The sequence below is a fragment of the Bos taurus genome, chromosome 3 (assembly GCF_002263795.3).
Source record: "Bos taurus isolate L1 Dominette 01449 registration number 42190680 breed Hereford chromosome 3, ARS-UCD2.0, whole genome shotgun sequence".
NCBI lineage: Eukaryota > Metazoa > Chordata > Mammalia > Artiodactyla > Bovidae > Bos > Bos taurus.
This window is the reverse complement of record NC_037330.1, coordinates 6734564-6761497: the sequence shown is the minus strand read 5'-3', so window position 1 is coordinate 6761497 and position 26934 is coordinate 6734564. Positions and strand designations below refer to the sequence as shown.

The 26934-nt window shown below is 41.7% G+C and overlaps 1 protein-coding gene and 1 long non-coding RNA gene across 6 annotated transcripts in view; one reads left to right on the top strand and one right to left on the bottom strand.

Moving 5' to 3' along the window:
- The window catches only part of DDR2 (discoidin domain receptor tyrosine kinase 2), a 182496-nt gene that overhangs the window by 92295 nt on the left and 63267 nt on the right, over positions 1-26934 (top strand). For all 5 annotated transcript variants that reach the window (XM_005203520.5, XM_024989442.2, XM_005203519.5 and 2 more), the window contains 1 exon segment: positions 9742-9850. In XM_005203520.5, the coding sequence (XP_005203577.1) occupies positions 9769-9850 (82 nt within the window). In that variant the 5' untranslated portion in view covers positions 9742-9768.
- Positions 767-25375, bottom strand: LOC112445925 (uncharacterized). The gene is made up of 2 exons (XR_003033911.2): positions 25163-25375; positions 767-874 (listed from the first exon to the last, which is right to left on the bottom strand). It is a non-coding gene; the product is annotated as an uncharacterized lncRNA (long non-coding RNA).

Here is a 26934-nt window from a genome sequence, read left to right as displayed (position 1 = left end):
TGTGTATAACCTGAAGCTGCAGGAGACACAGGACTGATCAGGAGGGAGGCCTCCCTGCATAAAGTCTCCACAGAACAGGACGGTATCAGGCAGGATGTGCTGGTGACTTGCTCTAAACCATGATGTGGCCCTGGCCTCTGTTTCAGAAAGAGGCCTTTGGAAACTCATCCAAGGACAGAAATGACTTGTAAAAAGTTTGATTCTAGGTTCTTTTTAAAAAAATTCCTGGTAATTTCTGGCTATGACTGTCACGCTCACATGTGCCTAGCCTTCCATTCACTTCCCAGTTTTCCTGATGGCTTTGACCCACAGCCTGTCTCAGTCCTGGTGTGGTCAGTCCTGCGATGCAGAGTCGACCATCTGCCATTGGATCTGGGCGGTCCTGAATCATGGCTCCTTTGGAGTCAGTTTGGAGTGTTCCAGCCAAGTATCCAGCTTGGGTGGGGAATTTTGACTGTCAAGAGGGAGGTGAGTTTTTCATTACACAAACATATGCTCTCTGAACTACACAGTCATTGATGTTCCTTGGAAACTATTGGGTTATGGGTGAAGTAGCCCTGGCCAAGGAGTCAGAGAAACTGGAAGAGTCTTAATTCCGTCTCTTTCTAGTTTTGTGACCCAGGCAAGTTAGAATTAATCTAATTTTGATATATAGGGAACCAAGATCCCTAACTTTAAATGACTCATGATTTGGCTTGAGAGACAGACATATAAATTCAGTATGATGAACGGGATCCAGCAGCCAGGTCAGGTAAGTCTACCTAGGTGGTGAGTGAAGTGACTTAGGGTTTTACTTTCCCATTTTGTAAAGTGGGGATGGTAATCTTTCCTTTCAGGTTTGTTGTAAGGCTTGATGATTATTCATTTGTAAGTTCTAAAAAAAAAAGAGAGAGAAAGGTTTAAGTAGCAATTCTGAACTGGTTTTTCTTCTCTATCTACAAGATAAATAATAAATAAATAAATAAATAATATCTGTCAATACCTCAAGTGATTCTCAAAACATAAGATAGGTCACCCCACACCTTGTTGGATATACATGGTTGGTTGGTTAGCACCCCCAAGGTTCTGATAGACTGCCCCAAGGAATATTTTTCTTTTGTCAGAGAAACAAATGTGAATGACATTAACAGGGGACATATTTTGTTAAAATCAAAACATCACAAATAAGACTAAAGTTTCCTTTTGATCTTCATTTCCAATCTCCAATGCCAGACACTACAATCTCTGAGGGAATTGCTATTATCAGCACTTGCCTTCCAAGATTCCTTGCTCTGTGCTCATGTACTAACCTATTTTAGCACTAAAGTGACCCCTAGATTGATGGCGTTTAACTTTCTAGATCTTTTATGTATATATGCATGTAAGTCTGTTTTTATATCCATAGAAATATACAGTGTGTTTATATATGTCTTAAATACTGTTAATTCACCTAAAACCATGTCATGGACATCTAACCATGTAACGACATATGGTTCTAACTCATACTTTTAAACTATTGACTAGTATTTCATAGCAGGAATATGTCATAGTTTCTAGCACTCCCTTATTGGTAGAAAATTTCCAAGTTTTGGTACTTAAAAAAAATGTTGTACCCACATGTTGAAGGATTTCAGTTTCTCCACACTCTTGTCTACAATTGTCTTTCATTTATTCATTTTTGATCATAGCCGTCCTGACGGATATGGGGTTGGTTTCTTACTGTGGTTTTGATTTGTATTTCCTGATGGCTAGCAAGGTTGAGCATTTTTTGTATATCTCTTGACCATTTGTATGTCTTCACTGGAGACATGTCCATTCAATTCCTTAGCCCATTTTCAAGGATTTTATTAGTGGAATTTTATTTTATTTTTTTGCCATTAAGTTGTATGTGTTACTTAGCTCTTTTGTGTGTTAGTTGCTTGTTGGATATATGGTTTACAGTTTCTCCTATTCTGTAGGTTGCCTTTTCAGCTGTTGATTGTTTCCTTTGCTGTGCTTTTTGGGTCAGTGTAGTTTCACTTCTTTATGTTTGCTTTTTTCTGCTTGTGCTTTTGGTATCATATCTATGTCGTCATTGCCAAGACCACTATTAGGGAGCTTTTCCTCTATGTTTTCTTCTAGAAGTTTTAAAGTTTCAGATCTTACATTTAAGTCTTTAACCTACTTTGAGTTGATTTTTGGGTATAGTGTAAGATAAGGGTCCAATTTCCTTCTTTTGCTTGTGAGTACCTAGTTTTCTTAACAGTATTTGTTTAAGAGACTCATTTTCCACATTAGATATTCTTTGCATCCTTCTTGAAGATCAGTTGGCCACAGCATTTATGGAGAATTGTATGGAGATTCCTCAAAATTAAATATAGAGCTACCACATGACCCAGTAACCCCACTTTGGGTATTTATCCAAAATAATTAAAATCAAGATCTTGAAGACACTAGCATTCCCCATGTTCATTGCATTCACAATAGCCTAGATGTGGAAACACCCTAAACGTCCATTGACAAATAAATTGATGAAGAAAATGTGGCTAATACATGCAATGAAATATATTTAGCTTTAAAAAAAGAAGCAAATTTTGCAATATGCAACAGCATGAATGAGCTTTGAGGACATTTTGTTAAGGGAAAAAAATCAGTCACAGAAAAAGTAGTGCATGATTCCACTTAAATTAGGTATCCCAAATAGTGAAATTCATAGAATGAAAGAGTGGGATGGTGGTTGCCAGAGACTAAGGGGAGGGGTGGGCTTCTCTGATGGCTCAGACGGTAAGGAATCTGCCTGCAATGTAGCTGGGTTTGATCCCTGGGTTGGGACGATTCCCTGGAGAAGGGAATGGCTGCCCATTCCAGTATTCTTGCCTGGAGAATTCCATGGATAGAGGAGCTTGGCAGGCTACAGACCATGGGGTCACAGAGTTGGACATGACTGAGTGACTAAGATTTTCACTTTCAAGGGGGGACGGTAAATGGAGAGTTATTAATCAATGGGCATACAGTTTCAATTAAGCAAGGTGAGGTAAGTTCTGGAGATCTGATATAATATTACATATATAGTCAACAATAATATGTAGTCAATAGTAATATGTTATACACTTAAAAATTTGTCTTATATTAATTGTTCTTACCATGATAAAATAAAAAGAGGGGTGAGATGGGGGATTGGGAAGGAGGCTCACAGGGGAGGATATATGTATACTTACAGCTGATTCACACTGTTGTACGGCAGAAACCAGCACAACATTGTAAAGTAATTATCCTTCAATGAAAAATAAAAATTTTAAAAAATGCAAAGCACTTCTTCGTGGCTACATCATTATGCACCTATGTAAATCTTCTCTAGGATAAATAATAAATGGAATGTATAGATCAGAGTCTATTTACATGTTTTGATTTAAATCATCTTCCGATTTATAAATCCAGTGGCAGAGTATGTCTCTATTTCTCCACACTATTGCCAAACTTCATCGTTTCACACTTTATATTTTTGCCAGTCTGACAGATAAAATGCTGTATTCAAATGCTGCTGTTTGTCTTTCTGATTCTAGTGAGGTTGAGTGCCTTTAGATGTTTACTGGTATTATATTGTTTCCTCTTTTAAATGCTTTTTATTTACTTGGCCCATTTTTCTAGTCGCTTTAAAAAATGATTTATAGAGACTCTTTATACCAGAAAAATACATACACATTGTTTTGTTCTAAAATTTCAAATATTTCTCTTGGTCTGTTGCTTGTCTGTTAAGTTCATGTGCCTTTTGTCTCAAAGATGTTTTGAACTTTGATGAAAACATTATCATTCTTTTTATTTGTAGATTTTGCTTTCTATGTCTTATTTATGTAGGTTTTCCTCTTGCTCACAGCAGATTCTCAATATTTTCTAGAAATACTTTGTTCTGTTTTTACATTTTTGACTCTTTATTTTTGTGTGAGATATGAATATACCTTTATTTGTATTTGAAAAAGCTACTGAATCATCTGAAACTTTTCACTGATTCTAAATGCCCTTTTTCTTATATGGAAAGTTCCCACTTATATACATTTTTTTGTTGTGTATATGAGTATTGCCTATTCTCTTCATTGTCCTACTTATCTATTTCTTTGACAATCTCATATTCAGGGAGGCCTTTCCTGATCATCTTACCTGAAATGACCCTCATTCATTCTCCATCACATTACTGGATTTTACTGTCTTCATGGCATGAATATCTCCTTAGGTTTCTTACTTATTTATTTGCTAGTTTGGATATTATAAGCACCATGATAACAGGAGTCTTCTCTGCCTTTTTAGCACCCAGAACAGCACCTTTCAGAAAATAGTTGCTGAATGAATGAAGGCCAATAACTTTTTATTTTTAAAGTTTGAATAAATTTCTCGTCAAAGAAATTTGCACTGTTAACCAAAGAAGTGGGTAGAGAGGGACCTTCCATCTTCTTGAAATTCTTTAATGTATGTTTATGGGTTTTATTCACATGTCACATTGCTTAAATTTTGAACCTTTAGAAAGATTCGTTCAAAGAGGCAGAAAAGGGTGATGTCTGTTTATCGTAAGTTTTGGGGATACTTCCTTTTAAGGTATGGAATCTGGACTAGCCAGATACAACAACTGAATATGTGGCTTAAGACAATCGTTAATTCATTCTGCAACTATTTATCCAGCACTCTGATAAGTGCTGGGAATGCAATGGTGAGTGAAATAAACAAGGAGCTTATAGGGGTGCAGGCACTAATTAGACAACCCTAGCAAAGGATATATGATTATACGATGATCATTTCTATGTAGAAAAATTATACGATGCTTTCAGTGCATGTGCAATCAAGGGGGTAAGAGAATATTTCACTGAAGAAATAACCATTTGGTGGTGATTTGAATCAAAGAGAGGACCGAAACTTTTAAATAGAGGTCCTAAGGAGGCAAGGTAAAAAAGAAAGAAATGAAAGAAGTCTGAATGTAACTAAGCGGAAAGGCTGAGCAGGAGTGTCGCTCTGGTGAAGTAGCAGAGGTCAGATCAAAGGAGAGTGTGGTATGATGACAAACAAAGACAAAAACAAAACCAACAGCAACAAAGCAGCCTAAGTAGATTTCGGAGGAATGCGAACCCGGCTTCGTGCATGAGCTTTGATGCCTATCAGTTGTGTAAACAGATCAGTTTTAACTTCTTTCTGCTCAGTTACTTTATTGATGAAAACAAACCTGGTAGAGTGACTGTAAATATTACATGAGATAGTCCTTGGCACAGGTTAGGTATCCGTGGTATAGTACTTCCAGGTTTATTAATGGTTCTTTTGTGTTTGTTACCTGCTAGGCACCCTAATTTAAGCAAACAAAGCAGAAATAGTCACTGGTATTAGGGATTCACAACCTGAACCAAGTAAAACTTTCCAAAAGAAAGTTCAGTCAATACTTTTTGAACACCTTGTGTGCCGAGTGCATCATGAGAAATGCTGGGCTGGATGAAGCAAAGCTGGAATCAAGATTGCCAGGAGAAATATCAATAACCTTAGATATGCAGATGACACCACCCTTATGGCAGAAAGTGAAGAAGAACTAAAGAGTCTCTTGATGAAAGTGAAAGAGGAGAGTAAAAAAGTTGGCTTAAAGCTCAAATTCAGAAAACAAAGATCATGGCATCTGGTCCCATCACTTCATGGCAAATAAATGGGGAAACAGCGGAAACAGTGGCTGACTTTATGTTTGGGGGTTCCAAAATCACTGCAGATGGTGACTGCAGCCATCAAAATAAAAGTCGCTTATCCTTGGAAGGAAAGTTATGAACAACCTAGACAGCATATTAAAAAGCAGAGATATTACTTTGCCAACAAAGGTCCATCTCGTCAAGGTTATGGTTTTTCCAGTGGTCATGTATGGATGTGAGATTTGGACTATAAAGAAAGCTGAGCACCAAAGAATTGATGCTTTTGAGCTGTGGTGTTGGAGAAGACTCTTGAGAGTCCCTTGGACTGCAGGGAGATCCAACCAGTCCATCCTAGAAGAGATCAGTCCTGAGTGTTCATTGGAAGGACTGATGTTGAAGCTCAAACTCCAATACTTTGGCCACCTGGTATGAAGAGCTGACTCATTTGAAAAGACCCTGATGCTGGGAAAGATTGAAGGTAGGAGGAGAAGGGGATGACAGAGGATGAGATGGTTGGATAGCATCACTGACTCAATGGAGATGAGTTTTGAGTAAACTCCGGGAGTTGGTGATGGACAGGGAGGCCTGGTGTGCTGCGGTCCATGGGGTCGCAAAGAGTCGGACATGACTGAGCAACTGAACTGAACTGAAGTTCTGCTTAGTTCAGTTAAAAACCATTTTTGAGCATCCACTTTGTACAAGATATAATGTTTCCTTTTGAGGATACAAGAACAAACCATTTGCAGCTAATGATTAAATGGGTAATTTTATAGCAATGTTATAGAGGATTTAGTAGAAACAAATTCAATGTGAGAGGGGAATGAAGTGTAGGAGACAATCCTTGAAGAAGGAATCCTGGAGAAGGTTATGGAGGGGAGAAAGTGATAGCCAATAATCCACAAGGAAGGTGTCATGAAAGAGAACTGGAGAACTGTTCTTCAAAAGCTGCTCAGAGAGGGTAGCTACACAAGGCAGTGCTCCCAAAAAGCTAAGATATTTGTAGAAGGACATCCTGAATCATGGTCATGGATTAGTTCTAGTTTACAGCCAAGACCAATGTCTCCAAGGTCTGCCTGTGTGTCTCTTTTCTGGGCATGTTTGTTTGTGGACTCATTCTTGGAAACACAGTGTTCCTGCTGCTGGCAGTGAGTAGGCACTGAGACATATTTGCTCTCATCCAAATCTGTGCCATAAAATCATGGTCATCGTGGCTATGGATCACTTTCCCCTGCCCCCTACCAGGAAGCCACTTTAGTTTTTTTGTGTTTGATTAGTTTTGGCTCTATCCTCTTCAGTTAGAACTATCTGTATGTGTGTGTGTGTGTGTGTGTGTGTGTGTGTGTGTGTATAAGAGACTGGTTCCAAATAGGAAAAGGAGTACGTCAAGGCTGTATATTGTCACCCTGCTTATTTAACTTATATGCAGAGTACATCATGAGAAATGCTGGACTGGAAGAAACACAAGCTGGAATCAAGATGGCTGGGAGAAATATCAATAACCTCAGATATGCAGATGATACCACCCTTATGGCAGAAAGTGAAGAGGAACTAAAAAGCCTCTTGATGAAAGTGAAAGAGGAGAGTGGAAAAAGTTGGCTTAAAGCTCAACATTCAGAAAACAAAGATGATGGCATCTGGTCCCATCACTTCATGGGAAATAGATGGGGAAACAGTGGAAACAGTGTCACACTTTATTTTTGGGGCTCCAAAATCACTGCAGATGGTGACTGCAGCCATGAAATTAAAAGACACTTACTCCTTGGAAGGAAAGTTATGACCAACCTAGATAGCATATTCAAAAGCAGAGACATTACTTTGCCAACAAAGGTCTGTTTAGTCAAGGCTATGGTTTTTCCTGTGGTCATGTATGGATGTGAGAGTTGGACTGTGAAGAAGGCTGAGCGCCAAAGAATTGATGCTTTTGAACTGTGGTGTTGGAGAAGACTCTTGAGAGTCCCTTGGACTGCAAGCAGATCCAACCAGTCCATTTTGAAGGAGATCAGCCCTGGGATTTCTTTGGAAGGAATGATGCTAAAGCTGAAACTCCAGTATGTTGGCCACCTCATGCGAAGAGCTGACTCATTGGAAAAGACTCTGATGCTGGGAGGGATTGGGGCCAGGAGGAGAAGGGGCCGACAGCGGATGAGATGTCTGGATGGCATCACTGACTCAATGGACGTGAGTCTGAGTGAACTCTGGGAGTTGGTGATGGACAGGGAGGCCTGGCGTGCTGCGATTCATGGGGTCGCAAGGAGTCGGACATGCCTGAGCGACTGAACTGAACTGAACTGATATATATAACCACTTGGGGTGATTCAGAGTTCTGTTGCCTAGAAAACATCATAGAAAGCTTCTGTTTCCTCAAAAAAAAGCTCCTGTTTCCTCTTAGCTATGTCAGTCTATTATTTACTGTATTCCCATTATTATCCATTAAAATCATATTCATCCTTTAAAAATTTGATCAGATGCTTATTTCCCCATGAAACCTCCTCTGATCACTCCAGCTTAAAGGGATTTTGTCTCCCTTTATAATTTCACATTATACAGTTTTCTAGTAGTAGATCCAGTGTTTGTTGACTCATAGGGTTACCTGGAAGAAACTTTCTTTTTTAAAATAAAGTTTTTATTCTTGAACAGTTTTATGTTTATGGGATCATTGCAAAGAGTATATAGATTTTCTATTCACCCATTACCCAGTTTCCCCAATTATGCCATATTAAATTAGTATAGTAAATATGTCATAGTGAATGAACCAATATTGACACATTATTATTAACTAAAGTCTGCACTTCATTCAGATTGCCTCAGTTTTCCCCAAATGTCCTTTTTCTGTTCCAAGATCCCATCCAGGATGTTACGTGTTACATTTAGACATCATGACTCCTTCATCCCTCTTAACTGTGTCAGTTTCTCAGACTTTCTAGTCTTGGGTGACCTTGACAGTTTTGAGGATTACGTAGCAGGAATTTTGTAGAATGTCCCTCAGTTGGGATTTGTCTGATGTGTTTCTCATGGTTAGGCTGGAGTGATGGGTTCTTGGGAGAAAGACAACAGACCAGAGAGTATCTACATAAATTATTTAGAATTCTTTTGCATGAGAAAATTTGTTTATTCTCCTCCATTTGTTTATTCAATCATTTATTTCTGGGCTTGTAAATATTTATCTTATGTCTTGAGTTATAATGCAATACCACTTGATCCATTTTGTTGCGTAAATTGCTTCAGCTTTGGCCATGGGGACCCTTTCTGTTGGCTCTGTGTTCTCTTGCCATATCCCCATCATTCTTGTGTGTGTATATATTCTCAGCTTGGGGCACTAAAACATTCTCCAAGATAATCGTATTTCCTGCCTCAGCCCTGAAATTAGCAGTCTCTCCAAGAACCCCTGGTTCCTTTTACTGGAGAATGGTAAAAGAAGTCAAGATCTGGGTATCAGGTTTGCTCTTTGCTATTGGGTGTTCCTGCTTCTAGGCACTCTCATAACAAGAAGATAGATATATGAATATGTACTAACCTGTGTGTAAACATCTATAAATATTTCCATATGTAACCATTTATATCCCTATTAAGATAAATATGAGTTCATACTGATGTCTCAACTCTAATCCATAACCACATGGATTATTATAGGGGAACTTGAGCTTCAGGTACAATTCCAGAGCTAATAAATCAGGATAAATATTCACCTTACATCTTTTGAAAGGCAAACACGTTAACATCATTGAATGTTTTTCTTGGTTTAATAGTGGAATAAATATTAAAATTATGAAAATATTGTAAAAGTCAGTTTTAATTTATCACTGTTCACAATTTGGGTATTTATCTTATTGAAACTTTGTTACCCACCTATAGTTTTGCTAATTTTAATTCCATGAGAATATAATCTAATAGAGTTTGAAAGTTCTTATGTTACCTAACTACTCAATATCCCAGGGTTTGAAAGTTCTTATATTTTGTGACAATTCAGTGTCACATTCAACTGTCAAAGTTCATGATTTAAAATTCTAAATATAGACATAAACACTGTAAAAACACAAGGATAATTATGTAAATTGTGTTCATTTGTGTTGATGGTTTCTGCTTCACTCATTCCCTCTCCTCTTTCTTCTTGTCTTGCATTGTTGGCGGCCTGAAGGCTCCAGTTCCAACACCATCTCCTGAGATGATCCCGATTCCCAGAATGCCCTTGGTGCTGCTCCTGCTGCTGCCTATCTTGAGTTCTGCAAAAGCTCAGGTTAACCCAGGTAACACTGCCATTGCTCAGCTGCATGCTGGAAGACCAGCTGAACACTCAAGCCCTTCAGTGTTCATCTTGGGAAAAGCACTGCTGAGGGGTCCCAAGGTCCCTCCTTCCTCTCTTTCTCTCTGGTGAAACAGGGCCATAGCAGAAATAGAAACAAATACACTCTGTAACATGCTGAATAGTGTGAAGTGTTTCTTACATGGAGTTGGGTGGAACAAAAAGAAAATAAAATGGGAGGTGGAAGAAGCAACCATTTGCTTCTGCATCTTCTGGGAAACAGATGAGAAAATTTTCAGATGCCTTAGAGAACGTCTGCAAGTTGGTTTCCCAGTTATGTTTGGTTGGCTAAGGCCTGTATTTAACTTGGGTGTCATGTTATGCTTTGGGGACCCTGGTCTTGTAGGATCTCAGGCAGTTTCTCTTTCCTACAGGGTGTGGCCATGCTCAAAAATAGATATGTTAGTCCCCTTCTCCCAATTTTTAAAATTATGTGTATACTTTAAATTGAAGTATACAATTGTATCAATTGTCTATTACCATAGTGATGCCACTTAATATATGCAATAGTACAAGAATGAATCACTTAACTGTGAAGTTGCAGTAATTAAAAAAAAAAAACAATATTTAATAAAATTAAAAAAAAAAAAAAAAGAAATGTGTAGCATTTTTCAAACCAGTGCTTCAGTCATGTTTGCTGAGATCTCATTGTCCAAAGCGAGCCACATGGCCAAGCCCAGAGTCAGAGTGGGAGAGCACAAAAATATTACCCGGGGGAGGTCTGAGTACAGGGAAGAGTAAGGCTTGGAGCTGTTTCCTTTTTGCCACAGATATAAATGTAAGAAATTAGACATAGCACAAGTGTCAATTTGATGAATTTTATAAACTGAGCACATCCACGTAAGCAGTATCCAGATTAAGCAACAGAACTGTACCAGGACTTCAGAAGCTCTTCTTACACGCTCTTCAAGTCACTTTGCCGTACCTTCATCCCAAGGGTAGTCATTATTGTTTTCTAACAACACAAATCGGTGCTACTTGTTTTTGTACTTTATATGAGTGGAATCGCCTTTTGTTTCTGGCTTCTTTCATTCAATGTTTTGTTCATGATATTCATATCGTGGCATGCAGTTGGCAACTCTGTTTTCACTGTTGTATAATTTTGTTTGAATATTTTATTTATTCAGTCTACTTTGGATGGTAATTTGCATTATTTCTAGTTTGAGCTCATTATAAATAAAGCTCCTAGAACCCTTCTTGTAAAGGTCTTTCGGTAGAGATAAATACCCAAGTCTTTTAGATATATACCTAGAAGTAGCTTTATGTTGGGCTTCCCTGGTGGCTCAGATGCTAAAGATTCCGCCTGCAATGCAGGAGACCTGAGTTCGATCCCTGGATTGGGAAGATCCCCTGGAGGAGGGAATGGGAACCCACTCCAGTATTCTTGCCTGGAGAACCCCATGGACAGAGGAGCCTGGCAGGCTATATAGTCCATGGGGTCACAAAGAGTCAGACGTGACTGAGTGACTAAGCACAGCACAGCACAGCTTATATGTTACATATGATCTGTTTTCCTACATATTGCTATTGTATTGTATTGCTACATTTCCAAAGTGATTTTACTGATATCCCACCCCATTGCAGTGTTTGAGAGTCCCAGGGGCTGCAGGCTATATTTGAATTCCTGAGGGTATTTTCATTTCCTCTTCTTCATACAGTATGAGTGTACATTTATGAAACACTCACCTTATCTTTGCAAAAATTCCATTTCCATGGGATATTCTTTTTTCTTGATTATAGGACATATAATCAAGATACTTTAATATCAGTGATTAATTGGTTCAGTAAATCCAGTACCTTGTTACTTCTTTGTAATAAGCTTAGTGAGTGCATCTCAGACCTGAACTTTGACACCATTCTTTCGTTTTTTGCTTTGTGTTCCTCTCACCTAGTTGAAGTCTAGTTGCCTTCTACTTGGTCTTAAGTTAGTAACATGACAATAGTCATATACTTTTGTACTTCTTTCATCCTTTCACCAGCAGTAAAATAAAGTTGGATTAGATAAGCTATGAAACCGTTTGTCACAAACTTACTGTAATTTAGTGGTGTAAGAGCTTTACTGCCCATTTTGGAAGGCACTGATAGACTTTGGGCTTGGAAACAGGGTTCTTAAACTCGCACGGCTGTTTTTCACAAGAAAGACCATTTGTCCCCAACTCCCTGCCACTTCCCAGGCTCAGGAATCTAAAGCCAGAACTTCAGAGGAATCGTGTCCCTTAGTCTAAGCACATAGAAGATAGCTGATGAATATCTTAAAGATGTAAACCCTAAAATGCTCCTTAGTAAGAAGTTGCATCTAGAAATCATGCTCCAACTTAGCCTGCCTCCATGGGAAAGGGACATCTCTAGACTCCATATGAAGTATATGAATACTCTTGGCTACTGAATTTGTCTGATCCTCCTCCAGAATGTATAAAACCAGTGTTTTGATTGCCATTGGGGGGTCCAGAACCCGGTGGACTTTTGGGCGGCGGGGGAGGGGGGGGAGTAGTAGAACCAACCTTGTTGTCCTGAAAACTTCGCTGAGGGTCTGTGAGTCCTGAGGACTCACCCAGCCAACTAAATAACTGCTGAGTGTGGACAGCACAGGGCAGTCAGCCCCACTCTCCTGACTTGGCCTGTGACAACTACTTGTGCTTGGAAAAGGGAGAACACCCCTTCTCGCCAACAGGCAATCTAGGTATTTAGGATCCATGGTACAGAGCCAGGGCACATGCTGGGACTTCCCATTTCAATCCTGGATTTTCCCCTCATAAGAAGCAGGCAACTTGCTAGTGGTTTAGAGTCTTGGGGTGGTGGATTCCTCCTTTGGTATCTAAAATGTTTGGAGAAACAAAGACATTAAGGATCTGAGATTCAGAGTGTTCTCTTCCTACTGGCTCCAAATTGACTTTCAGTTCATCTTTGTAGTTTTATTCTTTCTAGCATCAATCCTACATCCAGTGAGTTCTTAAGGTCTGCTGCTGCTGCTGCTAAGTCACTTCAGTCGTGTCTGACTCTGTGTGACCCCATAGACAGCAGCCCACCAGGCTCCCCCGTCCCTGGGATTCTCCAGAAAAGAACACTGGTGTGGGTTGCCATTTCCTTCTCCAATGCATGAAGGGACTTGAAATCCTAGGCTAGTCATGCTGCAATGAATCTTAGAGATATTTAAGTCCTTCTTCTTTGTTTTATAGATAAAGGAACTGGGTGTCAAATAGGGTGAGTGATTTGGTGGTTTGCCCATGACAACACACACAGTTAATGGTTAAGCAGGGACCACCGTTCCTGACTCCCAGGCCCAGGTTCCTTCCATCAGACTACCCACTCCTTTGGAGGCCACTTGAGGAAACAGTCTTTCTCTAATGATCATGTATAGCTGGACAGCATTATGGTTTCGTTTTTGTGACTTCTGATGTACATTTATAGGGATGAGAGGTAATTTGGGTTTGAGGGACAGCCTGAATCCAAGGAACCGGGCAAGACAACAGGTTCCCACAGAGCTCTTGGAACCTTGGTCTTGTTAGCATGCTCAGCAAGAAAAGCTAGTTAGAAGGCCCTGGGGACCAGCTCACCCTGGCAAAGAAGCCTAAGTGCTGGAGATGCAAGACAACAGGTTTCCACAGAGCTCTTGGAACCTTGGTCTTGTTAGCACGCTCAGCAAGAAAAGCTAGTTAGAAGGCCCTGGGGACCAGCTCACCCTGGCAAAGAAGCCTAAGCACTGGAGATGCTTCTGTACAACTGTCCCCTTTTCCCAACTTCCTGTCTCCCACCAAAGTTCATACAGCTACTTTCAGTTCAGCCACCCAGTCGTGTCTGACTCTTTGCGACCCCATGAATCACAGCACGCCAGGCCTCCCTGTCCATCACCAACTATACCTATACACATTTCCACACCAGAAAATAATTTTTATTTCCCTGGGTTCTCATCATTCATGCCCCTGGAGATGTGCTGAGAGGATTTATGGGATCTCAACTGCTAATGAGAATGTGATGCTAGTTCTAGGTTTCTGAACCCAGGCCTGAGGTACTAAGGCTGTGTGTATGTTTGTATGTGCGTGTGTATGGCTTGAGAAGGGCCTTGGAAAGGGACCTCCCGGGTTGAATTTCTCTTCAGTGAGCAATGCTAGAAGCTGCCCAGATTGGCTTTTTCTTCCTTGTATCAATATGTTTTTGTCAAAACTAGCCCGAGGGTGGCCTCTGGTATCCTTCCTGCCAGTAAAAGATCTTTCTCGGGGGATATCAGAAACTCATTTGCCCCTTAAGCACTCTAGTTATGCCAAGTGGAGAAAAAAAGATGCAAATTTCAAAGAAGAGTATCAGCTGATATTTAATAAGCACTTAATATATTCCTGGTACCATTCTATCAGCAAATTTAGTCTTCAGAAGCACCTTAGGAATTAGGTGGCATTGTTATTCCAGTTTCACAGAGGGGAAATTGAGGCCCAGAGACATTAGGTAACTCACTCAAGGTTATAGACCTAGCCAAGTGGCAGAGCTGGGATGTGATCCACCTCCAGGGAGCATGTTCTTGACCTCTGTGCTCTGCTGCCTCCTGCAGAGTTAGCCTCACTGAATGTATGCTAACCAATCACATCAAGTCTCTAATGTTATGCTGGCAGAGACAGTGAAGTCTGAGTGATCCAAAGAAAAACAAATTCTCCGGGTTGGGTAAAAAGAGAAAGGGAGAACATGGAGTAAAGACATATAACCACAAATAGCAAAACAAGAGGGTGGAGGTGGTTGTCACCGAGGGAGTAATAGGGCAAACGTGAAGTTAAGTTAGTACCCAAACAGGAACCACATGACTTTGGGATCCTTGGTATATGGCAAGTGCTTCCCAATCAAAGGCTTTGCCTTCACCCAGTGATAACAAAATGCCATGTGCTTCCTCCCAGGATGCATGTTCCTTTTGCTTTAAGATTTCAACAAATCAGGAATCAGGGCATTCTAAAACTCAAACAAGCAATAAGCTTCTCTGGGCCCTCTTTCCAGATTGTTCCCTAAATTGGTGGTTCTTCTTGACCCTGATGTCACACTACAGACAGTATGGAGAGTATGTGCTGACAGAAGAGTGTGATGGCAACATAGATGGTGAAGAGACGATGGTAATTGAGAGGAGATCCAACCAGTCCATTCTGAAGGAGATCAGCCCTGGGATTTCTTTGGAAGGAATGATGCTAAAGCTGAAACTCCAGTACTTTGGCCACCTCATGTGAAGAGTTGACTCATTGGAAAAGACCATGATGCTGGGAGGGATTGGGGGCAGGAGGAGAAGGGGACAGCAGAGGATGAGATGGCTGGATGGCATCACTGACTTGATGGACATGAGTCGGAGTGAACTCCGGGAGTTGGTGATGGACAGGGAGGCCTGGCGTGCTGCGATTCATGAGGTCTCAAAGAGTTGGACACGACTGAGAGACTGAACTTAACTGAGATTCGAGTTTCAGCTCTGGCACTATCTCCTTTGTGACTTTAGCTAGATTTCTTCACCTTACTTTGCTCACTTATAAAATGGGAAGAATAAAGTCTGCTTTCTGCCCTTCATGGGGTTACAATAGGGGGACCAAATGAGATAATGGAAGTCAATGGGCTCTGGAAAGTCATATGCAAATATCAAGGGTTGTGACTTGTCACTTTTGGAAGAGAAGGAAATGAAAATAATGCAAACTGTAAAACAACAGTTTCTTTCAAGCTGATGATGGAGGAGGAAAGAGAAAAAGAGTTCATTAGTAATGCTGGGAGGGATTGGGGGCAGGAGGAGAAGGGGACGACAGAGGATGAGATGGCTGGATGGCATCACTGACTCGATGGATGTGAGTCTGAGTGAACTCCGGGAGTTGGTGATGGACAGGGAGGCCTGGCGTGCTGCGTTTCATGCGGTCGCAAAGAGTCAGATATGACTGAGCGACTGATCTGATCTGAGTAACTATTATGGTCCCTCGTGGTCTCCAAGAGAGACTCACGTTACCTTTGGGGAATAGGGGTTCTAACAACCCTGAACTCTGGCTATCCCAACTCCAAGGGATGCAGGGCCCTGTGCCCAGGCTGAGCATATCCATGACAGTGTATTTCCGCCCCCCCCCCCCCCCCCCGGGGAGAATAGTGTGATTGTTGACTTAGCTCTTGGTCTTAGCCAATAGGCCTCTGAAGAGCATGGATGTGGTAAGATAGGCCTCCCAGAATTTTTCAGTGGTTTGGACACATACACAGTAAAGTAAGGCAAAAGTTAAGACATTCAAAACAATGAGGGTTTTGGAGGGGCTTAAGTAGAAGGCGATGAGTTGCTAAAAAGTATGCAACTTCTTTTTTCCCTGCTTCACAGATGTTAATGACTTGGGCCATTGTCTTATTTGGTGTTGTGTTGATCTCCTGGGTCCTCATGATGGACACCTATCATAGTGCTTGGCTTCTGGAGGCAATCAGTAAGTGTTTGAGGAGTAAAAAGAAGGCAGGAAAGAAAGGACATGGAGAAGCTCCCTTTCTTCTCTGTATTTTTCTACAAAAATGGATCTAAATTATGCCATGAGAGGCTTGAGCTCACAAAGATGTTCAGAAGCTGAGAAGAAGACATAAGAACATCATTCTTTTAAACGATGGGGGTGTTAGGTAGAAGGATGACAGACTGAAGTTCCCTGAACTGCAGCTACTAACGTGCAGTAATGAGGTCCAGCCCCTGGTGTCCGAGGGCTTTGAGAGCCTTTGTCCTTGCAGAGGTAGAGTAGCCTCTGAGCTTATTCCTAAAAGCCTGGATTCCCTCTCCTCTGGTCTATGGGCAGAGCATTTTAGTGTCTGTAAATAAAGAAAAATGTGCTTACATTTTCCCAAATTTGTATTACTCTTGACATTTCAAGGGAAGGATTCAGACTTAATCTTTTGGGTGCTGTAAGCTATGGTCAAACTATAAGATCTAACAATGAAGAGTATCTTGTATGCATAAGTATTGCTAATTTAAGAAATGCTTCATCTTGGCATAGGAGAATCCCTGGATATGGGGATAGGCTAAAACCACGTTGAGAAAGCTACAATATTTGTTTGTTCTAAGTAGGTTAAACCAATATTTAGGACTTTTTATAGCTTCTTATTGAGTAACTTGCTTAATAGTAATGGATGCCTCTCCTCCTACTATACAAATACTACTACTAGTGATAATAGCAGTAATGACATGATAAATCTCTGGTTACTCTTTTTGTTTTTTCCTTAAGTAAAATTAATCCTTAATTTCTCTTATGACGATGAATCTGAATTCCTCTCTTGAAGTGCCAAGAGTAAGAAATTTACAAATATTGGGGTAAATTTAAAGACTTTTTTTCTACATTTATGACCACTAAGATGCCCTGCATATAGGTAGAAAACTGGCTTGTCCCAGTTCTCTGAGGCTTGAGTGGTCTTCTCTTTAGAAATGTGTTTGGGTCTTTGATTTTCTTAAAAGGATGTGAACCCAAAGTGCAGACTGGCTAACAGTGAAAGCAGTTGGATCTGCCTTTACATAGTAGGGTAGACTATCTTCACTTTGGGCAATTGGTAGGGTTTAAACTTGGATTCTTGGTCATTGAGTGCTTTTTAAAAACTCCCATGTTTTCTCTGTGCCCTCTCTTCCTGGTGGGTCCTGAACTCTAATCTTTATCAGATTCAAACACTCAGCTCAGCTTTTCAGAGTATTTCTCCTTAGGTTTTTACACTGCCTCTCATACAACTCCAGCATTTGGCAAATGTGCTGGACAAGAAAAACGCTGCCTGCTAGAAGGATCCCAGGCCTCCTTCAAAAACTCTGGTATTTTATCCTCCAGTGGCCCTCTACCAGTGCGAAGCCCAGGGTCAGCCTCTTGCTTCTGCCCCTTGCAATTGGCAAGCGGCTACATATGACTGCAGAGGCGATGCCGCTCCTCAGTCTCCCTTCTCTGAAGCTTCAGTTCCTCTGCTCTCACCATGTCAGCACCAATCGAATGGCTGTAAACAGATGATTTATAGATTTTATCTAGTTCTTCCAGTTATTTTAAGGGGGAGTGTTGGTTACTATAAGCTACTCCATCCCACCTGGGAACAAAAATAAAAAGTTGACTTTTACCTTGCTGCTGCTGTGATTCACGTTAACTGATTATGCCTTGCTTTTTGAATTGGTTAGTAGGCAGCTTGGAGACAAATTTGAGGCCCATCACCAGCAAAGTGTATAGAACCAAATGTAATATTGATTATATTTTGGGTATTAACCTTAGCTCCAGCTTACCTTAATGTCCTTATTCTCTTTCCCCACACCTGCTTTTCTACACTTATTTGTTTGTTTATTTACTTAGCATATTGTACAGTTTTGGAAGCCAGTTCCAATTTTTTTTAGAATGAGTCAGAGTAAAAATAGTTTAAAAAGTCAATAACACCTACCCTTTATTAAATGTTACTGTTCTAAGCATTACTCTGCTGTAAACATTACTAAGTACTTGACATATATAACTCATATTTTCTCATAAACAAGTACTGTTATTACTGTAAAACGAGAGGCTGAAAGCTTAATTAATCTTCCTAAGGCCATAAAACCTCTAAATTGCTTAAGAAAGAGTGAATGTAATATTTAAAATGAATGATCCCCTCTCCTTCTGGATATCATTTATTGAACCCTATTGCCTTCAAGGAATTGTTAAGTTCCTTGTACATTACATCTCTGCAACAACCTTGCTTGGCAGGATTATTTAAGATGAGGAAGTGGAGGTTCAGAGAGGCTTAGTAACTTGTCTTGAGGTCCCCCAATTTGGAAATGGCAGAATCAAGTTTTAAGCATAGGCCTCTTTTGATTCCAAACTATGCCACGACTTTGTTCTCAACTCCTAGCTCATGGCTACCCAGCTGTCTCAACTTACCTCCTTGTTGAGGGAAAGGACACACTATTTTAGCAGGAGGCTTTCACTGACTTTGTTAACCAGGAAGTCTAACATACCTTATCCAATTCTTATCTCAGTACCCGGAAATCCAGTACAGCTTGGGGACCCCTCTTCTGGAGTTCTACAATAATTGTTTCTGGAGAGCATTTTAGGCTTTTAGGAAAACTGACATTCTAAAGGGCTGTTCTTAAGGGAAATTTCGACTTGGCCAAAAGAGGTCTTGGCAAAATAGCCTCATTGTACTTAGAGGAACCCAGAAAAGTTTCCTTGGCACCTAGCAAGATCCCAGTATGTAGGTATTTACTTGCACAGTGAACATGTCTGAAGCAGTCTGCTCAGTAGGGTTTCTGGAGAGAAGGGGCCCAAATGACAGCTTCTTTAATTAGACCACCTTGTCCTCTCTGGAGCTGGAAAACCTAGGTCATGGTAGCCTGAGCTTGAAGAAAGAGGAACCAGGGATCAGATTTGAATTTCAGTCCTCATTACCTTAATCAGCTGTTCATCCTTGAGTAAGTCAATTCACCTTTCTGAGCCTCAGAGGTTCTGATATTTAACATGGAGCCATTGGAAGGATTGATTTCTTGAAGGCCTGACTCTAAAGTTTCATGATTGCAGATGTTCTTTTAGGTCATCAGCTGCCTTGGGTCCCCTGGTTGACCCTAATATCTGAGCCGCGCCCCCACCAGTCTTACCTGCCCTGTGCCAGAGAGGCCCAGCTGTCAGCCCTCCGTGGCCTCAGGCCTGTGTGCCGTGTGTGTGCTTTCCTGGAAGCTGCATATAGGACACTCATTGATGGGGAGAGCCTGTGGTCTGGAGTTGACAGTGAGATGGTAAACATCAAGAAACAAGTGGCCCTTTCAGGCTCTCAACTTTGGCAGCACAGTGTGAAAATAATTCTTGGAAGCTGGGGCCTGGTGGCAGCTGCTTCTCCTCAGCCTGCCTGCCAGGCCCTACCAGAGCTCAGGAGGCGCCGCCTTGCTGCCCGGGCATGCAGCAGCCAGCGCCAGTACTTTTCCACTCTGGGAAACTGGAAAAGTCAATTAGTTCTCTGTCCAGGAGATTGGTGGGTAACGGAAGCGTAGGCAACCACCAAGACAACTCAGCAGGCAAATCAGGGATGCCTTTTTGCTTCAGGGTCTCTTGCTTCCCTTTGTGATTTTCTGCCTTTTCATGGTGCTTTATATTTCATAATGTGAAGCTCAGAGACAGACAGGTGGGCTTGGATAAACAATGAAGTGGGCTTGGGGGAAAAGGAAGGGGACCTGACATTTAGGACTTGGGCCGACTTGGCAATTCTGAGTCTTCACTATTGGCTGGGATCCCTTCCACAGAAGGAGTTTGTCAAAAATAGGCACATTCAATGGGAAAACCACATTGGTACCGCTGAGAAGTGCCACGTTGGTTGCTGAGGGCCAAGGCTTATCCTGGTTCCAAAGACCCACTAGGATGAGGAAGGCCATCCAAGATCAGCTTGTCTACTTCCCTGTGTCCTTTCTCTGAGGCCCCTGGGAAGAGCAGTTCATCACGGAACTTTGCCTAGTGACTGCTTTGATGGCTTTTATCTCTGAACTCCCTTTCTTCATGCTATGTTCATTGGTCTCAACGTCTAAGACCTACAGCTCTGCTCCGTTGTCTGAAGAAGGTTTGTAATACTTGTAGCCCAGAGTCTTACTCTGGCTTGAGTTGGGGATCTTCTACTGACTAATAATCTGGTCAGAACTTCTCTTTTTCTCATGCAGTTCAGTTCAATCGTGCAGTCATGTCTGACTCTTTGAGACCCCATGGACTGCAGCATGCCAGGCCCCCCTGTCCATCACCAACTCCCAGAGCCTGCCCAAAATCATGTCCATTGAGTTGGTGATGCTAACCAACTATCTCATCCTCTGTCATCCCCTTTGCCTCCTGCCTTCAATCTTTCCCAGCATCAGGGTCTTTTCCAATGAGTCAGTTCTTCACATCAGGTGGTCAAAGTATCGGAGTTTCAGCTTCAGCCTGAGTCCTTCCAATGAGCACCCAGGACTGATTTCCTTTAGGATGGACTGGTTGGATCTCCTTACTGTCCAAGTGACTCTCAAGAGTCTTCTCCAACACTGCAGTTCAAAAGCATCAATTCTTTTGTGCTCAGCTTTCTTTATGGCCCATCTCTCACATCCGTACATGACTACTGGAAAAACCATAGCTTTGATTAGACGAACATTTGTCGGCAAAGTAATGTCTCTGCTTTTTAATATGTTGTCTAGGTTGGTCATGGCTTTTCTTCCAAGGAACAAGCATCTTTTAATTTCATGGCTGCAGTCACCATCTTCAGTGATTTTGGAGCCCCCCAAAATAAAGTCTCTTTATTGTTAAGACAGTACGTTTCTTACTGTTTCCATTGTTTCCCCATCCTCTCCTGCAAATACCCACAAAGCACTCTTGCAGAACTGTCCTCTAGAGATTGTTGTGAATTGGCAACAAGATAGCACTCCCTGTGACAAACCCTGACCCTCATCAGGGAAATGCTGCTATCAGCGTATTTTCTCAGCAAACATGGGCTGAGTGCCTTTTATGGCCAGGCACTTTGAGAGGTTCTGGGGCAGATCAGTTGTAGCACCTGCTCTAAAGAATTCAACATGTTGTTAAGATCACACTCTTCATTTATCCATCCTTGAATTCATCCTTCCATCTATCTACCCACCACTCTATCTCTTTCTTTCTTTCTTTAATTGCTAAATGCATGGTGAGCACCTAATGGTACTCTGTGTTTGTAGGTGGTGGGGGGGGGGGGAGAAAAAACCTGATATAATTAGTATTTTCAAAATTGCTTACAATTTCAGTAAGGAGGTAAATAAGCACAAGTAAAATGGAAAATCTCAGGTGAAGGTTGCTACCTAAATGAATGTCCCAATTTTTCCTGCCATCACTTTTATCCTCATACCATGTTTTAATGTTTTCCATAGTTTTGTCAGGCTTCTCTGTTAGACGGTAAAGAGTCTGCCTGCAGTGCAGGAGACCCACATTCGATCCCTGGATCAGGGAGATCCTCTGGAGAATGGAATGGCTATGCTCTCCAGTATTCTTGCCTGGGAAATCCCATGGACAGAGGAGCCTTGTGGGCTACAGTCCACAGGGTCGCAAAGAGTCAGGCATTACTGAGCGACTGAACAACAACAAACTTGATAAATTCATGAACAAAAACATGTGTGTGTGTGTTAGTTGCTCAATCATGTCCAACTCTTTGTGACCCTGTGAACTGTAGCCCACCAGGCTCCTCAATCCATGGGGATTCTCCAGGCAAGAATACTGGAGTGGATTGCCATGCCTTTCTCCAGGGAATCTTCCCAACCCAGGGATCAAACCCAAGTCTCCCACTTGGTAGGCAGATTCTTTACTGTCTGAGCCACCAGGGAAGCCCTATAATGGCCCAGACTTTTAAGGAAGTCTCAGATATCTGCTGCCAGGTTAAATGTCACCAACAGGGGTTATCCTTCTTTAACTTCCTAGGCCTTTCTTTTCTTTCTTTAAAAAATTTTTATTTTATTTTATTATTTTTGCATATTTATTTATTCTTAATTGATTGCTTTATAATATTGGCTTGATTTACATCAACATGTTTTTAAGTTCTGCAAAAATAAACAACACCATACAAAATTCTTCTTTTACTAGTTTTTCTACCTATATATATTTATTAAGGACTCAGTTAATGCCAGACACCCTACCATAAACCAGAGAGACAACAAAGAGAAAGCTAGATAGGATGCTTGCCCTCAAGACATGTACTGTTTAATGGAGAGGCAAAAATTAAACAGTTATTTGTTCTAAAAGTGTGAGAAGTGCTATAAAGGAAAAGTAGTACATTATAAGATCATGTAGCAAACAATTCTTATTGAGCTGAAGACACAGAGGAATTCCCTGATGGAGGGATGGTCTGGGAGCTGGAGCTTGAGCAGGATTTAGGTGGTGAAGGAGGGGAACGGGAGAATGTGTCAGGCAAAGGGAACATCATGTTTAGAAAGACCTGGAGGCTGGAAGATACTTTGTGTCTTTGTGAAGTTGAAATAAGACCATTGTGCTGGGATATGGAGAGCAAAGATCTGGGATAGCACATTAGGCCAGAGAGGTAACCTGAGGCCTGATCATGTAGGCTTCATGGGACACATTATCTTGAGAAGAATGAGACGCTGTTAGAATGTTCATGTTCAAATAAGGCTTCAGGAAGCTCACTTGTGCTACTATATGGAGAAGGGACAATAGGAGAGCCAGGAAGAAGAGCTAGAAGGCATTATAGTATTCCAGGCACAAGATGGTGGAGGTTGGGCCCTGTGTAGAAGTAGTGGGGAAGGGGAGAAATAGCTGAACTTAAAAAATTTGCAGGAGGTATTGTACTGGCAAATTTTTTAAGTTCAGCTATTTCTCCCCTTCCCCACTACTTCTATGCAGGGTCGGGAGACCTGGGTTGGAAAGATCCCCTGGAGAAGGGAAAGGCTACACACTCCAGTATTCTGGCCTAGAGAATTCCATAAATATAGCCCATGGGGTTGCAAAGAGTTGGACACGACTGAGCGACTGTCACTTTCACTTTCATTGGACTGGCAAAAGAGTTCATTTGAGTTTTCTGTACCATCTGTCTCACTGTTCACACCGTTTGCACTGTTCGCTGAACCCAGGGTAGGCAAGGCGTGAGCTAAGAAGCTGGAAAAAGGCTCAAGGAGCCGTCAGAACTGCAGACACAATTATTCTCTCCTGGCTGGCATGGCAGCTATAGCACAGCGTCTCTCCTGGCTGACTCAGCAGCCATAACATAACCATAGCATAACCTCATTTAACATAACCATGCTGTCGCTCCAACACAGCCCCAGTGCAGCAGCAGCCAGGGCTGTCACGGTGAAGCTCATACAGGTGAACTGCAGACAGTAGCCTGTGGCCAAGCGAGTACCTCATGATACACATGTGCAGTGCTATAAATGATCTCAGCCATTACATAACCATGCAAAGTCATTGTTTACAGAACATGGGGTGGGAGAGCCTGACTGGCGCTATCTTGTTAATTTCCTCACACCATCTTATGGGAAAACCTGAATAAACTTTTTGGCCAAACCAAGAAATTTGAGGGATTTGCTGATGAACCAGATGATTCTCAGAGGCCAAGTTTACATTGCACTTCTTGATTGCCTCTTAGCAGAAATAACATGTCACCTATCATCCTGAATCCTTTCTCTCCAAAAAGTTTATATCAGTTTCCAGGCAGAGGTTCAGAGACTGCTGCCCCTCTCCTCCGAATCAGGGAGAGCCCTTCTTGTTTTTGTCAATGTTGTTGACACTCTGCTGTCTACACACAGTGGGCTTAAACTCTTTTGTGATGGAAGGATTGGAGGGGATGAGGAGGAGGGGGCTCTGAGACATTTAGCATTTTTTATGTGAAGACCTGGAGCCTCATCTTCTCCCCCACTTCCTCTAATTATCAAACTTGATTGTGCATAAATGCCAATGGCTGTGGGACCATCCTTTGCTGGGCCCCATCTGCAGATCCAGTAGGATGGGGGTAGGGACTGAGAATTTGCATTTCTAACACGTTCCTGGGTGATGCTGGTGCTGCTGGACCTGGGAGCATGCTCAGAGGACCACGGCTCTAACACAGTGGTAGACAAGGAGACCAGAACCTTGGGGAAGGGAGTTGGTACTCCTTTGTACCAAGGAGAGTATCCCAGGTGGAATCTCAGGTCTTCTCTCTTTCTCTGTTAAATAGGGTAAATTCCCAAAAAAGTTTCAGTTCAGTTCAGTTCAGTTGCTCAGTTGTGTCCGACTCTTTGCGACCCCATGAATTGCAGCACGCCAGGCCTCCCTGTCCATCACCAACTCCTGGAGTTCACTCAAACTCACATCCATCGAGTCGGTGATGCCATCCAGCCATCTCATCCTCTGTCATCCCCTTCTCCTCCTGCCCCCAATCCCTCCCAGCATGAGCCTTCTCCAATGAGTCAATTCTTCGCATGAGGTGGTGGCCAAAGTACTGGAGTTTCAGCTTTAGCATCATTCCTTCCAAAGAACACCCAGGGCTGATCTCCTTTAGAATGGACTGGTTGGATCTCCTTGCAGTCCAAGGGACTCTCAAGAGTCTTCTCCAACACCACAATTCAAAAGCATCAATTCTTCCGTGTTCAGCCTTCTTTACAGTCCAACTCTAGTTACACCATAAAATAGAAAGAATTCCTGAACCTAAGAAATATAATGGAACCAAAATGTTTCATGAAGGCAGCTACAGCAGCAGCAGCTCTGTTGAAACTTCTCAGTTGCTGTTCCCAGGATAAGCTATGCCTTGGTGGGGAAGTTATTTGCAACAATATCATGATTCACCCCAGGCGACCCCCCTTCCCCATTTCTGGTTTACTTTAGATGTTCCAGGAAGCAGTTCTCATTATACTCACAGCTCAGTGTCTAGAGATACATGATAGCCAGGAATGAAAGCCCAGTGGGACTGTGAACATGGATTTCTCTTTCTGTCCGGCATGGCCCCAGAAGATCATCCGGTGTTCAGGCTGGGAGGGATCTGGAAGCAGAGTGATTCCCAAGACTGGCTGCACAGCAGAACCACCGGGAAAACTTTAGAAGTGTGCAGGTTCCTGGGCTCAGCTTCAGAAGCAGAGGCTCACAAGTGTGTATTCTAGAACCTTCCCAAGCAATTCTAAACAATTGGTTGGGAACCACTGCCTTAGCGATCATCTGATCTGACTCCCTTGCTGTCCACAGGAGGAAACTGAGACCCAAAGAGGCTGTGGTGTTTGCTCAGATCCCACGTGGGTTAAGTGGTGGAGCCAGGAATGAACTTGAAATCATTTGCTTTTCAGAGGTTGTAAAGTTTAGTGTTGTCACAGACTCTAGAGCCAGATTCTAATCTGAGTTAGTATTTACTCAATGAAAGGTCTTGGGCAATTATTTAAATTCTTTCCAGTAAAGTGGGTAATAAGTGGGAAACCTGAAATAATAAGTAAGAAAACGCTTATCTTGTTGCCTGACACTTGATAAGTGCTTCTAAATGAATGTTATTATTACATATTTCATCAAATTTAAGAAACTGCTGACTCTAAGAAGTGTCATTACTTTCTGTGCCTCTAAGGAAAGAAAAACACTGATGAACCATGACTCACTATTTGCGTGCAAGATGCATTCAGATTTTAGGGACGTTCACATGTGGGAAAAAATGGGAAATACGGTGTTCCACTTCTCTTTCCTCCACCCTGTAAAGGTAATTATGTTATTAAATTAAATACTTCAACAGTAAATGCAGATCTGTGAAGAAGCAGCATACAACATATGAGAAGATCAGCAAGGAGACCAGTGTGGCTGATGGGAAGGGTGGGGTGGAGATGAGGTTCAGGACAGTCAGGGGGCAGGCTATGTGTGAAGATTTTTAATTTCATTACAAGTGAGATGGGAAGTTAATGGAGAGCTTTGAACAGAAGATTTACATGCTGTCATTTATATTGTAGTAGATATATGGGGACTTGCCTGGAGAATCCCAGGGACAGGGGAGCCTGGTGGACTGCCATCTATGGGGTCGCACAGAGTCGGACACAACTGAAGTGACAGCAGCAGCAGCAGCAGATACATGGGGAAGGGTAGGCTGGATGAAGGGAGGCCAGGTAGAAGATTCTTATTCTATTCGTGGTGACAGAGGACAGTAAATTGGCCTAGACTGGTAGCACAGTATTTGCAAAAGGTAGATGGGATATGGGAATATTTTTAGAGTAGCTAACAGAAGTTCCTATCAGCTGATGGACTGGATATGAAGTGTGGAAGGAGTCAAAGATGGGCCTCAAGATTTTTGGCTCAAGTCATTGGAATAATGGAGTTGGCTGAAATGGAAAAGACCCAGGAATGAGTTTTGGAGGGAGAATATTTTACCCAGCTTTCTTTTTATTCCTGAGCTATATCTATCTCAAAGGTTTACCTTCTGTTTTCAATAAATGTTTTAAAGCAACTATTCTCTCCCCTGATGTGCACTGAGAAATAAAAGAAAAATGAACAAGATACAGTCCTTTTATTTTTTCCCTCCAAAACTTTGCCATCTATAGGGAGATAGGACTAGACACAAGTATTACATAGCAGTATGTGCCCACTGCTATCAGAGAGATGTTGGAAATGTCAGAAATCAGAGGAAGGAGAAATTTATCGAAATTGGTACTATCCTCCCTCCAAA